The sequence below is a fragment of the Silurus meridionalis genome, unplaced genomic scaffold (genome assembly GCF_014805685.1).
Source record: "Silurus meridionalis isolate SWU-2019-XX unplaced genomic scaffold, ASM1480568v1 Scaffold455, whole genome shotgun sequence".
Taxonomy (NCBI): Eukaryota; Metazoa; Chordata; class Actinopteri; order Siluriformes; family Siluridae; genus Silurus; species Silurus meridionalis.
The window spans coordinates 1-17,815 of record NW_025804533.1 but is presented as its reverse complement, the minus strand read 5'-3'; the positions used below and the strand labels follow the sequence as shown (position 1 = coordinate 17,815).

General features: G+C 34.3%; 1 protein-coding gene across 1 annotated transcript; it reads right to left on the bottom strand.

The window, feature by feature from the left end:
- Nucleotides 1-2,345: 2,345 nt before the first annotated feature.
- On the bottom strand, nucleotides 2,346-16,259 carry LOC124382474 (vesicular glutamate transporter 1-like; the record flags this gene model as incomplete). Its single annotated transcript, XM_046844563.1, is given in 6 exon segments — nucleotides 2,346-2,734; nucleotides 2,855-2,924; nucleotides 12,245-12,372; nucleotides 12,753-12,863; nucleotides 15,684-15,816; nucleotides 16,062-16,259. Coding segments are annotated over 6 exon segments (936 nt in total), but the record flags the coding sequence as incomplete, so codon positions are not given.
- Between the last annotated feature and the right edge of the window lie 1,556 nt (nucleotides 16,260-17,815).

Here is a 17,815-nt window from a genome sequence, read left to right as displayed (position 1 = left end):
TGGGATCAACAGTGCAAAGTAATGGAGAGTGTGTTAGAGAAGTGAAGAAAAGAGTGCAGGCAGGGTGGAGTGGGTGGAGAAGAGTGACAGGAGTGATTTGTGATAGTAGGGTATCTGCAAAATGAAAGGGAAAGTTTATAGGACTGTGGTGAGACCTGCGATGTTGTATTAATTAGAGACAGTGGCATTGAATAAAAGACAGGAGATGGAGCTGGAGGTAGCAGAGCTAAAGATGTTGAGGTTTTCGTTGGGAGTGACGAGGATGGATAAGATTAGAAATGAGTTTATTAGAGGGACAGCGCATGTAGGATGTTTTGGTGACAAGGTGAGGGAGGCGAGATTGAGATGGTTTGGACATGTGCAGAGGAGGGACATGAATTATATTGGTAGGAGAATGCTGAGGATGGAGCCACCAGGTAGGAGGAAAAGAGGAAGGCCAAAGAGGAGGTTCATGGATGTGGTGAGGGAAGACATGCAGGTAGTTGGTGTAAAAGAGGCAGATGTAGAGGACAGGGTGGTATGGAGACGGATGATCCGCTGTGGTGACCCCTAATGGGAGCAGCCGAAAGAAGAAGAAGAAGAAGAAGATTATATAAAACATTAAATACAAATAAAGAGTATTATTATTATCACTATGTACATATAGATAACACGTGTAGCATTTAAAAGCAGGTCCAGTCAGTTAATTCCACTAATTATTATTTATAGACCCCCAGGGGCCCGACTCTGATTTTCTCATAGAATTTGCAGATTTCATCACAAATTTAGCTACTTTAGACAAAGCATTAATTATTGGTGACTTTAATATTGATTTTGATAATCAGGAAGACTCCTTAAGAGCAGCAGTTGTGTCCAATCTAGATTCAGTTGGAATTAATCAGAATGTTATAGGACCCACTCATAGTGGTGGACACCTCGATTGTTAACATTTTTTATGAATCCAAATAAATACAAATTTAGTAATAATTCCACAGTCTGAAGTTATTTCTGATCATTACCTCATCTCTTTTAAAATCTGCCTCAGTCACTGCATTACTACCTCACCACGCTTACCGTGTTAAACACGTTCACATCAGCTACAGCAGCACGTTTTATCAATAATCTTCCGGAAATTACGATATTAAATAGATCTCTGTCTGACCCTGCAGAGCTCGACTGGGCCACTGAACACCTAGAATCAACGTTACGTTACACTCTAGATGATGTAGCTCCCTTAAGACCAAAATGATCAGGGAGAAAAAATGGAATAATTTTATTTATTTATTTATATATATATATATATATATATATATATATATATATATATATATATATATATATATATATATACACAATTAAACAATTAAATAATGATAACACCTTAAATTAGAGCGTAAATGGCATCAAACAAAATGAACAGTATGTCAAATAGCATGGAAGGAGAATCTCCTGAATTCTAGAAAATCTCTGTGCTCCTGATCAGATATTTACATCAATTACACACACACGCACACACCCCACTAGTTAAACCCTGAGCGGTTAGCTAAACCTCATTCCAGCCAAACTGCTCTAATTTACTTTGTGCAGGAGATTCATGACATTCCATGTTTCCATATTTTATTTGTAAATTTTGAAAATGTGTAAATCTAATGGCAAGTGAAAGTTTTATTCTATTGCACTTTTCACAACACACATCGTCTCAAAGCAGCTTTACAGAAATCAACAGTGAAGGTGAATGGTGTGTGTTTATCTCTGATGATCACCATGGAGACTGTGGTGAAGGAAAAACTTCCTTAGATGTTATTAGGAAGAAACTTTGAAAGGAACCAGACTCAAAAGCAGAACCTCATCCTCATTTGGGTGACATCAAGAGTGTGATTATAGTCTTTACACACTACAGAACACTGGAGAGTGAGAACTAACATGAGCACTGGAGTATAAGATTATAAGTAAATGCTCAACATTTGTGATCATCACAGATCCAGCAACTTTAAAGCTTGAATTTTAATGTGCACAAACTTAAACACAACACACACAAATACATACGAGGAACACACTCGTCAATCTACACACCTACAGTAGATACTGTCAATAAAAATACTAAATCTGAGCTGATCTAATTATTATACACTTATTACTTATAACTTATTACAATATTACACAGCTAGACCCCACACACACACACACACACACACACACACACACACACACACACACACACACACACACACACACACACACACACACACACACACACACACGCACACACACACACACACACACACACACACACACACACACACACACACACACACACACCACTGCTTCACTATTTTCAGCTTGCTTAGGTTGTACTGCATAAACTTTTCTCCTGAGACAAAAATGTAGTGTACATCTGTCTCTTTTTTTTTTTCTTTCTCTCTATGTCTCTTTCTCTCTCTCTCTCCGTCTCTCTATTTCTATGTTAGATCTCTCCCTTCCTCTCCTCCATACAGGAAACTGTTTGTTCCATCAGGTTGAACATATTCCTCAGTTTGTTTTCATTAGGGGGCACAGCTGGCCCTGGCCCCGCCCCCTCTAAGATCCAATCCCTTCTGGTCCCATGAGTGTCCAGTGGCCCCATAGGCCCCACCCCCTGTTCTGTACAGTTGTACAGTCTCATTGGCTAGCTCATCCTCTCCCAGAATTCCACACTTCTCTTCGTTGGTGTTCTCTGGCTCGGCCCAAACCTGCTTCTCTCCAGACGCAAAAATACCTGCGGAGGTGGAAGTGCCATGATTTACATCATCTCTCACATCATCTACATTATCTCCAATTCCAAGATCACAGACAATGAGAGAAATGAAAAGATGGAATGAAGGAATGAGGTACAGACCATAGAAGATGACACCACAATAATGTACCAAGGAAGCAATGAGAAACACATACTGCCACTCCTCTCGTGTCTACAGAAAGAGAGAGAGACACGTGTGGAGGGAGAGAGAGAGAGAGAGAGAGAGAAAGAGAAAGAGACAGAGAGAGAGAGAGAGAGAGAGAGAGAGAGAGCAAGAAAAATGTGTGGAGAGACAGAGAAAGACAGACAGAGAAAGAGAGAGAGAGAGAGAGAGAGAGAGAGAGAGAGATGTGAAGGGACAGAGAGAATGAGAAAGATAGAAAGTGGAAGAATGTTTGTGTGTGTTAAAATGAGAAAAAAAATAAACATACACCTGTAAGAGACTGGATGGATGGATGGATGGAGGGAGAGTTAAGAGGAGAAATTCTATGCATTTATGTTTACATGATATATAAAATTAATTCAATTGAATTCAATAAGAAACATTCTTTTTCTATCATCATGTCTGTTTGTGTTTTCACTTCATATTCACTTTGGATGGAGCAGAAGATCCAAAATAGAGAACACTAAAAGATAGAACATTGAGCAGTGAAATGTGTAACTTAGTAATGATTCTACACATTTACACAAGTCACATCTGTTATCTTTTCACTCCTAAATATCAACATTGTAGTGTAAAGTTGTAGTGTATATAGTGTAGTGTATATAGTTTTAGCGTATATAGTTTTAGCGTATATAGTGTAGTGTATATAGTTTTAGCGTATATAGTTTTAGCGTATATAGTGTAGTGTATAAAGTGTAGTGTATATAGTTTTAGCGTATATAGTTTTAGCGTATATAGTGTAGTGTATAGTTGTAGTGAATATATAGTGTAGTGTATAGTGTAGTGTATATAGTTTTAGCGTATAAAGTTTTAGCGTATATAGTGTAGTGTATATAGTTGTAGTGAATATAGTGTAGTGTATATAGTTTTAGCGTATATAGTGTAATGTATGTAGTTTTAGCGTATAGTGTAGTGTATAGTGTAGTGTATATAGTTTTAGCGTATATAGTGTAGTGTATATAGTGTAGTGTATAGTGTAGTGTATATAGTTTTAGCGTATATAGTGTAGTGTATATAGTTTTAGCGTATAAAGTTTTAGCGTATATAGTGTAGTGTATATAGTTGTAGTGAATATAGTGTAGTGTAGTGTATGTAGTTTTAGCGTATATAGTGTAGTGTATATAGTGTAGTGCATATAGTTTTAGCGTATATAGTGTAGTGTATGTAGTTTTAGTGTATATAGTGTAGTGTATATAGTTTTAGCGTATATAGTGTAGTGTATATAGTTGTAGTGAATATAGTGTAGTGTATAGTGTAGTGTATATAGTTTTAGCGTATATAGTGTAGTGTATATAGTGTGTAGTGTATATAGTGTAGTGTATAGTGTAGTGTATAAAGTGTAGTGTATATAGTGTAGTGTATATAGTTTTAGCGTATATAGTTTTAGTGTGTATAGTGTAGTGTATAGTGTAGTGTATATAGTTTTAGCGTATAAAGTTTTAGCGTGTATATAGTGTAGTGTATATAGTTGTAGTGAATATAGTGTAGTGTATATAGTTTTAGCGTATATAGTGTAGTGTATATAGTTGTAGTGAATATATAGTGTAGTGTATATAGTGTAGTGCATATAGTTTTAGCGTGTATAGTGTAGTGTATATAGTGTAGTGTATAGTGTAGTGTATATAGTTTTAGCGTATATAGTGTAGTGTATATAGTTTTAGCGTATATAGTGTAGTGTATATAGTTTTAGCGTATATAGTGTAGTGTATATAGTTGTAGTGAATATATAGTGTAGTGTATAGTGTAGTGTATATAGTTTTAGCGTATAAAGTTTTAGCGTATATAGTGTAGTGTATATAGTTGTAGTGAATATAGTGTAGTGTATATAGTTTTAGCGTATATAGTGTAGTGTATATAGTTTTAGCGTATATAGTGTAGTGTATAGTGTAGTGCATATAGTTTTAGCGTGTATAGTGTAGTGTATATAGTGTAGTGTATAGTGTAGTGTATATAGTTTTAGCGTATATAGTGTAGTGTATATAGTTTTAGCGTATATAGTGTAGTGTATATAGTTTTAGCGTATATAGTGTAGTGTATATAGTTGTAGTGAATATATAGTGTAGTGTATATATAGTTTTAGCGTATATAGTGTAATGTATGTAGTTTTAGCGTATATAGTGTAGTGTATATAGTGTAGTGTATATAGTTTTAGCGTATATAGTGTAGTGTATGTAGTTTTAGTGTATATAGTGTAGTGTATATAGTTTTGGCGTATATAGTGTAGTGTATATAGTTGTAGTGAATATAGTGTAGTGTATAGTGTAGTGTATATAGTTTTAGTGTATATAGTTGTAGTGTATATAGTGTAGTGTATATAGTTTTAGCGTATATAGTAGTGTATATAGTGTAGTGTATATAGTCTTAGCGTATATAGTGTAGTGTATATAGTGTAGTGTATATAGTTTTAGCGTATATAGTTTTAGCGTATATAGTGTAGTGTATAAAGTGTAGTGTATATAGTTTTAGCGTATATAGTGTAGTGTATATAGTTTTAGCGTATATAGTGTAGTGTATATAGTTTTAGCGTATATAGTGTAGTGTATATAGTTTTAGCGTATATAGTTTTAGCGTATATAGTTTTAGCGTATATAGTGTAGTGTATAAAGTGTAGTGTATATAGTTTTAGCGTATATAGTGTAGTGTATATAGTTTTAGCGTATATAGTTTTAGCGTATATAGTGTAGTGTATATAGTGTAGTGTATATAGTTTTAGCGTATATAGTTTTAGCGTATATAGTGTAGTGTATATAGTGTAGTGTATATAGTTTTAGCGTATATAGTGTAGTGTATATAGTTGTAGTGAATATAGTGTAGTGTATATAGTGTAGTGTATATAGTTTTAGCGTATATAGTGTAGTGTATATAGTTTTAGCATATATAGTGTAGTGTATATAGTTGTAGTGTATATAGTTGTAGTGAATATAGTGTAGTGTATATAGTTTTAGCGTATATAGTGTAATGTATGTAGTTTTAGCGTATATAGTGTAGTGTATATAGTGTAGTGCATATAGTTTTAGCGTATATAGTGTAGTGTATGTAGTTTTAGTGTATATAGTGTATTGTATATAGTTTTAGCGTATATAGTGTAGTGTATATAGTTGTAGTGAATATAGTGTAGTGTATAGTGTAGTGTATATAGTTTTAGCGATATAGTGTAGTGTATATAGTTGTAGTGAATATAGTGTAGTGTATATAGTGTAGTGTATATAGTTTTAGCGTATATAGTGTAGTGTATATAGTTTTAGCGTATATAGTTTTAGCGTATATAGTGTAGTGTATAAAGTGTAGTGTATATAGTTTTAGCGTATATAGTGTAGTGTATAGTGTAGTGTATATAGTTGTAGTGAATATAGTGTAGTGTGTATAGTGTAGTGTATATAGTTTTAGCGTATATAGTGTAGTGTATATAGTTTTAGCGTATATAGTTTTAGTGTATATAGTGTAGTGTATATAGTTGTAGTGAATATAGTGTAGTGTATATAGTTTTAGCGTATATAGTGTAATGTATGTAGTTTTAGCGTATATAGTGTAGTGTATATAGTGTATTGTATATAGTTTTAGCGTATATAGTGTAGTGTATATAGTGTAGTGTATAGTGTAGTGTATATAGTTTTAGCGTATATAGTGTAGTGTATGTAGTTTTAGCGTATAAAGTTTTAGCGTATATAGTGTAGTGTATATAGTTGTAGTGAATATAGTGTAGTGTATATAGTTTTAGCGTATATAGTGTAATGTATGTAGTTTTAGCGTGTATAGTGTAGTGTATATAGTGTAGTGCATATAGTTTTAGCGTATATAGTGTAGTGTATGTAGTTTTAGTGTATATAGTGTAGTGTATATAGTTTTAGCGTATATAGTGTAGTGTATATAGTTGTAGTGAATATAGTGTAGTGTATAGTGTAGTGTATATAGTTTTAGCGTATATAGTGTAGTGTATATAGTGTAGTGTATATAGTTGTAGTGAATATAGTGTAGTGTATATAGTGTAGTGTATATAGTCTTAGCGTATATAGTGTAGTGTATATAGTGTAGTGTATATAGTTTTAGCGTATATAGTTTTAGTGTATATAGTTGTAGTGTATAAAGTGTAGTGTATATAGTTTTAGCGTATATAGTTTTAGTGTATATAGTTTTAGTGTATAGTGTAGTGTATATAGTTTTAGCGTATATAGTTTTAGCGTATATAGTTTTAGCGTATATAGTGTAGTGTATAAAGTGTAGTGTATATAGTTTTAGCGTATATAGTGTAGTGTATATAGTTTTAGCGTATATAGTTTTAAGCGTATATAGTGTGTAGTGTATAGTGTAGTGTATATAGTTTTAGTGTATAGTGTAGTGTATATGGTTTTAGCGTATATAGTGTAGTGTATATAGTGTAGTGTATATAGTTTTAGCGTATATAGTGTAGTGTATATAGTTGTAGTGAATATAGTGTAGTGTATATAGTGTAGTGTATATAGTTTTAGCGTGTATATAGTAGTGTATATAGTTTTAGCATATATAGTGTAGTGTATATAGTTGTAGTGTATATAGTTGTAGTGAATATAGTGTAGTGTATATAGTTTTAGCGTATAGTGTAGTGTATATAGTGTGTAGTGTATATGGTGTAGTGTATATAGTGTAGTGTATATAGTTTTAGCGTATATAGTGTAGTGTAGTGTATGTAGTTTTAGCGTATATAGTGTATTGTATATAGTTTTAGCGTATATAGTGTAGTGTATATAGTTGTAGTGAATATAGTGTAGTGTATAGTGTAGTGTATATGGTTTTAGCGTATATAGTGTAGTGTATATAGTTGTAGTGAATATAGTGTAGTGTATATAGTGTAGTGTATATAGTTTTAGCGTATATAGTGTAGTGTATATGGTTTTAGCGTATATAGTTTTAGTGTATATAGTGTAGTGTATATAGTTTTAGCGTATATAGTTTTAGCGTATATAGTGTAGTGTATAAAGTGTAGTGTATATAGTTTTAGCGTATATAGTTTTAGCGTATATAGTGTAGTGTATATAGTTGTAGTGAATATATAGTGTAGTGTATAGTGTAGTGTATATAGTTTTAGCGTATAAAGTTTTAGCGTATATAGTGTAGTGTATATAGTTGTAGTGAATATAGTGTAGTGTATATAGTTTTAGCGTATATAGTGTAATGTATGTAGTTTTAGCGTATATAGTGTAGTGTATATAGTGTAGTGCATATAGTTTTAGCGTATATAGTGTAGTGTATATAGTGTAGTGTATAGTGTAGTGTATATAGTTTTAGCGTATATAGTGTAGTGTATATAGTTTTAGCGTATAAAGTTTTAGCGTATATAGTGTAGTGTATATAGTTGTAGTGAATATAGTGTAGTGTATATAGTTTTAGCGTATATAGTGTAATGTATGTAGTTTTAGCGTATATAGTGTAGTGTATATAGTGTAGTGTATATAGTTTTAGCGTATATAGTGTAGTGTATGTAGTTTTAGTGTATATAGTGTAGTGTATATAGTTTTGGCGTATATAGTGTAGTGTATATAGTTGTAGTGAATATAGTGTAGTGTATAGTGTAGTGTATATAGTTTTAGCGTATATAGTGTAGTGTATATAGTGTAGTGTATATAGTTGTAGTGAATATAGTGTAGTGTATATAGTGTAGTGTATATAGTCTTAGCGTATATAGTGTAGTGTATATAGTGTAGTGTATAGTTTTAGCGTATATATAGTTTTAGCATATATAGTGTAGTGTATAAAGTGTAGTGTATATGGTTTTAGCGTATATAGTTTTAGCGATATAGTTTTAGCGTATATAGTGTAGTGTATAGTTTTAGCATATATAGTGTAGTATATAGTTTTAGCGTATATATAGTTTTAAGCGTATATAGTTTTAGCGTATATAGTTTTAGCATATATAGTGTAGTGTATAGTGTAGTGTATAAAGTGTAGTGTATATATAGTTTTAGCGTATATAGTGTAGTGTATATAGTTTTAGCGTATATAGTTTTAGCGATATAGTGTAGTGTAGTGTATATAATGTAGTGTATATAGTGTATATAGTTTTAGTGTATATAGTGTAGTGTATATAGTCTTAGCGTATATAGTGTATATAGTTTTAGCGTATATAGTTTTGGCGTATATAGTGTAGTGTATATAGTTGTAGTGAATATAGTGTAGTGTATATAGTGTAGTGTATAAAGTGTAGTGTATATAGTGTAGTGTATATAGTTTTAGCGTATATAGTTTTAGCGTATATAGTTGTAGTGTATATAGTTGTAGTGAATATAGTGCAGTGTATATAGTTTTAAGCGTATATAGTGTAATGTATGTAGTTTTAAGCGTATATAGTGTAGTGTATATAGTGTAGTGCATATAGTTTTAGCATATATAGTGTAGTGTATGTAGTTTTAGTGTATATAGTGCTGTATATTGTAGTGTATATGGTTTTAGCGTATATAGTTGTAGTGAATATAGTGTAGCGTATATAGTGTATATAGTGTAGTGTATAGTTTTAGCGTATAGTGTAGTGTATATAGTTGTAGTGTATATAATGTAGTGTATATAGTTGTAGTGAATATAGTGTAGTGTATAGTTTTAGCGTATAGTGTAGTGTATTTAGTTTTAGCGTATATAGTGTAGTGTATATATAGTGTAGTGTATATATAGTTTTAGCGATATAGTTTTAGCGTGATATAGTGTAGTGTATAAAGTGTAGTGTATATGGTTTTAGCGTATAAAGTTTTAGCGTATATATAGTGTAGTGTATATAGTTTTAGTATATAGTGTAGTGTAGTGTATATAGTCTTAGCGTATATAGTTTTAGTATATAGTTTTAGTGTATATAGTGTATATAGTGTATATAGTTTTGGCGTATATAGTGTATATAGTGTATATAGTGTGGTGTATATAGTTTTAGCGTATATAGTGTAGTGTATATAGTGTAGTGTATATAGTTTTAAGCGTATATAGTTTTAGCGTATATAGTGTAGTGTATAGTGTAGTGTATATAGTTTTAAGCGTATATAGTGTAGTGTATATAGTTGTAGTGAATATAGTGTAGTGTATAGTGTAGTGTAGTGTATATGGTTTTAGCGTATATAGTTTTAGCATATAGTGTAGTGTATATATAGTTTTAGCATATATAGTGTAGTGTATAGTTGTAGTGAATATAGTGTAGTGTATGTAGTTTTAGTGTATATAGTTTTAGCGTATATAGTGTAATGTATGTAGTTTTAGCGTATATAGTTTTAGCGTGTATAGTGTAGTGTATATAGTTTTAGCGTATATAGTTGTAGTGTATAGTGTAGTGTATAGTTTTAGCGATATAGTTTTAGCATATATAGTGTAGTGTATATAGTTGTAGTGTATATAGTGTGTATATAGTGTATTGTATATAGTTTTAGCGTATATGGTGTAGTGTATATAGTTTTAAGCGTATATAGTGTAGTGTATAGTTTTAGCGATATAGTTTTAGCGATATAGTGTAGTGTATAGTGTAGTGTATATAGTTTTAGTATATAGTGTAGTGTATAGTTGTAGCATATATAGTGTAGTGTATATAGTGTAGTGTATATAGTTGTAGTGAATATAGTGTAGTGTATAGTGTAGTGTATATAGTTTTAGCATATAGTGTAGTGTATATAGTTGTAGCATATATATAGTGTAGTGTATGTAGTTTTAGCGTATATAGTGTAGTGTTATATAGTGTAGTGTATATAGTGTAGCGTATATCGTAGTGTATATCGTTGTAGCATATATAGTGTAGTGTATATAGTTTTAAGCGTATATAGTTTTAGCGATATAGTTTTAGCGATATAGTGTAGTGTATAGTTGTAGTGAATATAGTGTAGTGTATAGTGTAGTGTATATATAGTTTTAGCATATATAGTGTAGTGTATATAGTTTTAGCATATATAGTGTAGTGTATATAGTTTTAGCATATAGTGTAGTGTATATAATGTAGTGTATATAGTTTTAGCGTATAAAGTTTTAGCGTATAGTGTAGTGTATATAGTTTTAGCATATAGTGTAGTGTATATAGTTGTAGTGAATATAGTGTAGCGTATATAGTTTTAGTGTATATAGTTTTAGCATATAGTGTAGTGTATGTAGTTTTAGCGATATAGTGTAGTGTATATAGTTTTAGCGATATAGTGTAGTGTATATAGTTGTAGTGTATATAGCTGTAGCATGTATAGTGTAGTGTATATAGTTTTAGCATATATAGTGTAGTGTATATAGTTTTAAGCGTATATAGTGTAGTGTATTTAGTTTTAGCGTATAGTGTAGTGTAGTGTATATAATGTAGTGTATATAGTTTTAGCATATAGTGTAGTGTATATAGTGTAAGCGTATATAGTTGTAGCGTATATAGTTGTAGCGTATATAGTGTAGTGTATAAAGTGTAGTGTATATAGTTTTAGCGTATATAGTTTTAGCGATATAGTGTAGTGTATATGGTGTAGTGTATATAGTGTAGTGTATATAATGTAGTGTATATAGTGTGTATATAGTGTAGTGCATATAGTTTTAGCGTATATAGTTGTAGCGTATATAGTGTAAGCGTATATAGTTTTAAGCGTATATAGTGTAGTGTATATAGTGTAGTGTATATGGTGTAGCGTATATCGTAGTGTATATCGTTGTAGCATATATATAGTGTAGTGTATATAGCTATAGCATGTATAGTGTAGTGTATATAGTGTAGCGTATATGGTGTAGTGTATATCGTAGTGTATATCGTTGTAGCATATATAGTGTAGTGTATATAGCTGTAGCATGTATAGTGTAGTGTATATAGTGTAGCGTAATAAATCGATTTTCTCTCAAATCTGATTTTTCTCCTCTACTTCACGTGTTGATTCTGTAGTGTTGTTTTATGCTAATGAGTTCTATCATCAGGTGTGAATTGTGGGCAGGGTTTAATCAAATATGAGGAAGAGCTTCCACGTGTGCGTGTCTGTGTGCGCGTGTCTCTGTGTGTGTTTGTGTGTGTGTAAGTGTGTGTAATGTTCTGAAGTGTTTTCTGCAGCTAGAACTATACATTTGTTTGTCTGGTCATTATTTTAAAGGTCAGCATTACCCTTGGTAACATTTTTGACATTTGCATCAAGTCAGAACCACTCAGAAGCTCTTAGTCACAAACCAGAGGCAGATCTACCAGTAACCTTATCTACTCAATCATCTACCACTGTAACTGCCCCCTCAGATCCTCAACAAATGATCTCCTGTTCCCTCCATCTCCCAGGGTAGAAGGATGTTTTAGACTCTCCTCTGTTCTGGCACTGAACAGTCATTAGCAGTCAACAAACAACTTCTAAAAACAACTGTGTGTGTGTGTGTGTGTGTGTGTGTACCTTGTGTTTTGTCATGGCTCCCACTATTACAGGACACACCATGCCTGATAAAGTACCCACCCCATTAGAGATGCCAATTAGGATGCTGGCATAACGGGGGGCAATGTCCAAATGATTCACATTAAATCCTAAAGACAACAAACACATTTAACCGTTTACACATACACCAAATACCCCTAACAACCCGTTTACACATACACCAAATACCCCTAACCCTGTTTACACATACACCAAATACCCCTAACAACCCGTTTACACATACACCAAATACCCCTAACAACCCGTTTACACATACACCAAATACCCCAACCCTGTTTACACATACATAAATACCCCAACCCTGTTTACACATACATAAATACCCCTAACCCTGTTTACACATACACCAAATACCCCTAACCCCATTTACATGTACACCAAATACCTTAAATCTGGAACATTAAACATTTATTCACTGTTATCTTCTGTAGTATCTTAAGTCCACATTTTGGTGTTCTAAAGATTGTACCTGAGATGGCAAAGCCACTGAAGCCCACAGCAAGGACAAGGAAAGAGATGGCTACTCCTTTAGAGTGAGAAAAACCAACAACCAACAAGAAGGTAGCCTCCAAACCAAATCCTACATGCACAATAATTATTATTCGCATCAAAAACACAGGTTTTAAGTATCATTAAGTGGAAAGAACAACTTGTACATTAATAAAAAAGGACCTGCAGAACGCTGTACCATTATTAATTATTAATGATATTTGAAACGGCCAGAACGTTTCTGAAACGGCTATCAACTGGTGATCCATTTTTACCCCTCATTTATTTCCAGTAGACCAAAATAATCATTAATAATTCTTACTGATATATTCCTGCAATTACTCTCAGTGATGCTGCCCTAACCCTAGATATTAATTGGAAAGGAAACTCCTCCTAAACAGGTCAGGAGTTTGCAGAAATGAACATTTAATATAATAAATGTAATCACATTCTACACACAGAAACGTGAAACTGTACAGTTTAAAAATTGCTACATTGACCTGGATTCAGACATGTACACAATACACACTGGCCATCTAAAATAAAAAGTCACACACACAGATATTTCATCTGACCGCCTGTAGCTTTGATTACGGCACGCATTCGCCACTGACATTGTTTCGATAAGCTTCTGCAAAGTCACAACATTTATTCCCATCCAGAGTTGCAGTTTTTTTCATCAAGATCTTGTATCGATGATGGGAGAGTCAGACCGCTGCTCAAAGTCTCCTCCAGCACATCCCAAAGATTCCATGTGTAAAAAATGTTTCATGCTCACAGAACGACTCTCACAATTTGCCTGATGAATTCTGGCATTCTCATCTTGGAAAAAAAAACATTGAGGGAATAACCTGGTCATTCCGTATATTCAGGTAGTCAGCTGACCTCATTCTTTGAGCACAATGTTGCTGAACCGAGACAGACTGCAGCAACCCCAGATCACAGCACTGCCCCCACAGGCTTGTACAGTTAAATCCACCTCTCTTCTTACCCTGATGTACCCGTCACTCTGAAACAGGGTCAATCTGGACTCATCAGACCACATGACATTCTTTCATTGCTCCAGAGTCCAATCTTTATGCTCCCTACCGAACTGAAGCTTTTTTTTTCTGATTAGCCACACTGATGAGTGATTTTCTTAAGGCTTCACAGCTGTTTAGTCCCAATCCTTGAGTTTCCTTCACATTGTGTGTGTGGAAATACTCCTAATTTCATTATTAAACACAGTTTCGAGTTCTACTGTTGTTTTTTACTATTTGATTTCACCAAACATTTAAGTGATCGGCAAACACGATCATTAAAGATTTTATTTCTGACCACATTTCTTCCTTCGAAGATGATGGTTCCCCACAATCCTTCCAGTTTTTAATAAAGCATTGGACATTTCTTAATCCAATTTTAGTAGTTTTAGCGATCTCCTTAGATGTTTTCTTTGCTTGAAGAATGCCAATAATTTGACCCTTCTGAAACAGATGAACATCTTTACACCACCACAAGAAGTGTCTTCTGTCATGGTTGCTTAAGAAATTAGAAGCTGCTCACTGCATCAGTTTGGGTTAAAGACCTTGATGCCAGCTGAAACAGCCATCCATGCAGTAGTTATCCAATGGCAGGCTCTTACCTATTTGCTTATGTAACCTTTGGTTAAAAGGTATTAAAAATAAAAAAGGAACCGACTACGACACCTGGGTTATTTATTCACCCAGGAAAAGAGATTGAACCCAAAAGAATAATTAAACCAAAAAATATGAAGGACCCTGCTGGTTCAGATGGGATTAAAGACAGAGACGTGACTTTACAAAATAGTACAAATTTATTAAACAAAAGAATGCTTAAAATATTTTAAAATACCATTTACAGCTTACCAGTTATTTACCCACAATCAGAGACTAGATTACATCCTCTTTGTAACAGAAGGGACAGAGCACACCGCAAATCAGTGCATAATTCTTAAAAAACAAGAATAAACCAAAAATAAACCCGAAACACACAAACAAACTCCCCTTCTGTTTAAGTCTCAAAATCACAGCTCAGATAGTTACATGTGGAAATAGTTATGTAAATGGTACTTATACACGTTACAAAGAGAAAACAATTAACTCCCGATTAATATTTAAAAGCGTCCAAGCGGCTCACGGAGCAAAAATACCAAGCCTGTTAATTTAATACACCTGCACAGGAGATACATATCCAAGTCCTTACTCAAACATAGCACAGAACCGCTGCAGGATAATCTTTTAAAACACTCAGTAATCCAGCGGTTTACAGCTGCGACGTCCGCTTGGTCCAACTGTAACCCAACAAGCTAATTCAGGGTTTATGAAACAGTGTGTACAAGCATATACAAAACATATACGAAACAGCAGCTAGCGCTCTTTGGCCGCACCTAAAAAAACAAACAAACAAAACATTTCAAACAGTTTCCCCTTCCCAAAATAACCCACAATAAAGTTATTACCTCACAAACGGGGTTAAACTATTATCACTTTATGCTACCTGCGTTCATGCACCCTCCCTACAAACACACATTCAGACCATGATTAGCAACTAATAAAATAAAACAAGCGACTCACCAGGGAAAGCAACAGGAGAGTAGAAGAATAAAAATACCTTTTCTAGCCACCCAACCTACAGGTAAGAAAGGAATCAAAGTGTCCCACTCAACTGTGCTTTTTATAAAGCCACAAACACGCCGACATAATTACGTGGCACAGGTGTGCTCAGTGTCAAAGCCAGCAGTGGGCGTGTCTTCGGATTTAAAATGCACCCATTATTTATGCATGTCTATTTGTCCTCATTCTAAAGACATTCAACTGGTCACACTTAGTTAAATCCAGGTGGTGACTTCTTTTTGGATCGCCAGTGTATGTTGAAGTACACACATACAGAATTAACACACACAATCACACACCTCCACAGTTCATCAGCTTGCGTACATTGGTGGTGCTCATGATGTTGTGAGAGCGTAAATAATCAGCCAACTGCCCTCCAATAGGAACAACTATCGTCATTACCAAGTGAGGAAGAGCAGAGAGGATACCAACCTTTGGAGAGGGAGAAGAAAGACATGCTTTACAATGTATACCACAAGATCAGTCATAAAAACAGCCTCCTCCTGGTTCATGTTCTCCAGTATCCACTACTATTTAACTTCCCAGTACAGTTCGCTGGTAGCACAGGACTGGCTACTGGTTAAAAGTGTAAATACTTAGACAAATAGAAAATGTTAAGAATTCCTGTGTGTGTGTGTGTGTGTGTGTGTGTGTGTGTGTGTGTGTGTGTGTGTTACCTTGCTTATCTCAAAGCCAAAAACCTCCTTGAAATAAGCCGGCTGGCTGATGAGCAACAGGTAGAAAGTCCAGAAATTGGCTACGATGATGGCATAAACAGGCATGGAGGTGAAAAACTTCTTCCAGGGAGTGTTGAACTTCTGCAAGAAAAGAAAAAGAACATCATGATCATTTTTTAAGTTATTATAATTACCTTTAATTCAAATCATCTGTCTCCATACCCCCCCTGTCCTCTACATCTGTCTCTTTCAAACCAACTACCTGCATGACTTCCCTGACCACATCCATAAACCTCCTCCTTGGTCTTCCTCTTTTCCTCCTTCCTGGCAGCTTCATCCTCAGCATTCTCCTACCGATATACTCAATTCAATTCAATTCAATTCATGTTTATTTGTTTGGCACTTTTAATAATGAACATTGTCTCAGAGCAGCTTTACACAAATAATGTGGTGATAAAAATGAATACGTTTTTTATAAGTGTAAGTTTGTCCCTGATGAACAAGCCGGTGGAGACTGTGGTGAAGGAAAAACTCAAAGAGAGAGAGAAGAGGGTGACAGGAAGAGAAGGATATGGATTATTAAGTCTCCTTATTGTTGTATGAAAGTTAATGTCACTGTGCAGTTTGGACTCTGGTAAGATTCACTCTGGCAGCAGAACTAAAATGGAGAAGCAGAAGGTAATACAGACATGAGGATCTCTGGGATAAGAGACGACCCACCACACCACCATCAACAAACCTGAGTGAACGTGTGAGAGTGAGGAGACGACAGCATCCAAATATCCCAGTTCACCAAACACTCCATATCCATGATCCCTCCAGATCTGCTCCTTTACCTCACAAACACCTACTGACTAAACACTCCACTAAATAAATATATGAACACTGAGACTGTGTCTGAGTCCCAAAACTGATTGGAAGGCTGTTCCATAACTGTGGGGTTTATAACAAATAGCCTGCACCTTTTGATATAAGTAGGCGTGGAGGATCATACTGGTACAGAAGTTCACTCAGATACTGCGGCGTGAGAGCGTTAAGTGCTTTATAGGTCAGTAGTAGTATTTTATAAACAGTGTGAGATGTAATTGGGAGCAGTGTAGATGATTAAAACAGGGCTGATGTGATCATATTTTCTAGATCTAGTGAGGACTCTTGCTGCTGCATTCTGAACTAACTGAAGCATATTTCTGCACTTACTCCAACACCCAGACAGTAAAGCGTTACAGTAGTCTAATCTAGATGTTACAAAAGCATCAACTAGTTTTTCTGCATCCTGTAACGACATCATATTTCTAATTTTAGCAATATTTCTAAGGTGAAAGAAGGAGATCCTGGTGATATTATTCACGTGAGACTCAAAGGAAAGACTCAGGTCAATAATCACACCAAGGTCTTTGACTGCTGCAGACTGCTGCACTGAGACAGAAACACCATCCAGAGATGCTACGTAATCGGAAAGTTTACTTCTAGCTGCATGTGGTCCTAGTAAAAGTACTTCTGTCTTATCTGAGTTGAGCAGAAGAAAGTTATCAAGCATCCACTGTCTAATGTCCTTTACACACTTCTCAACATTGTTAAGCTGATCTCTCTCATCTGGCTTTGCTGAAATATACAGCTGTGTATCATCAGCATAGCAATGGAAGCGAATACCATGTTTATGTATAATTTCACCCAGAGGCAGCAGATATAAAGAGAAAAGCAGTGGGCCTAAGACAGATCCTTGAGGAACACCAAACTTTACCTCAGAGTGTAAA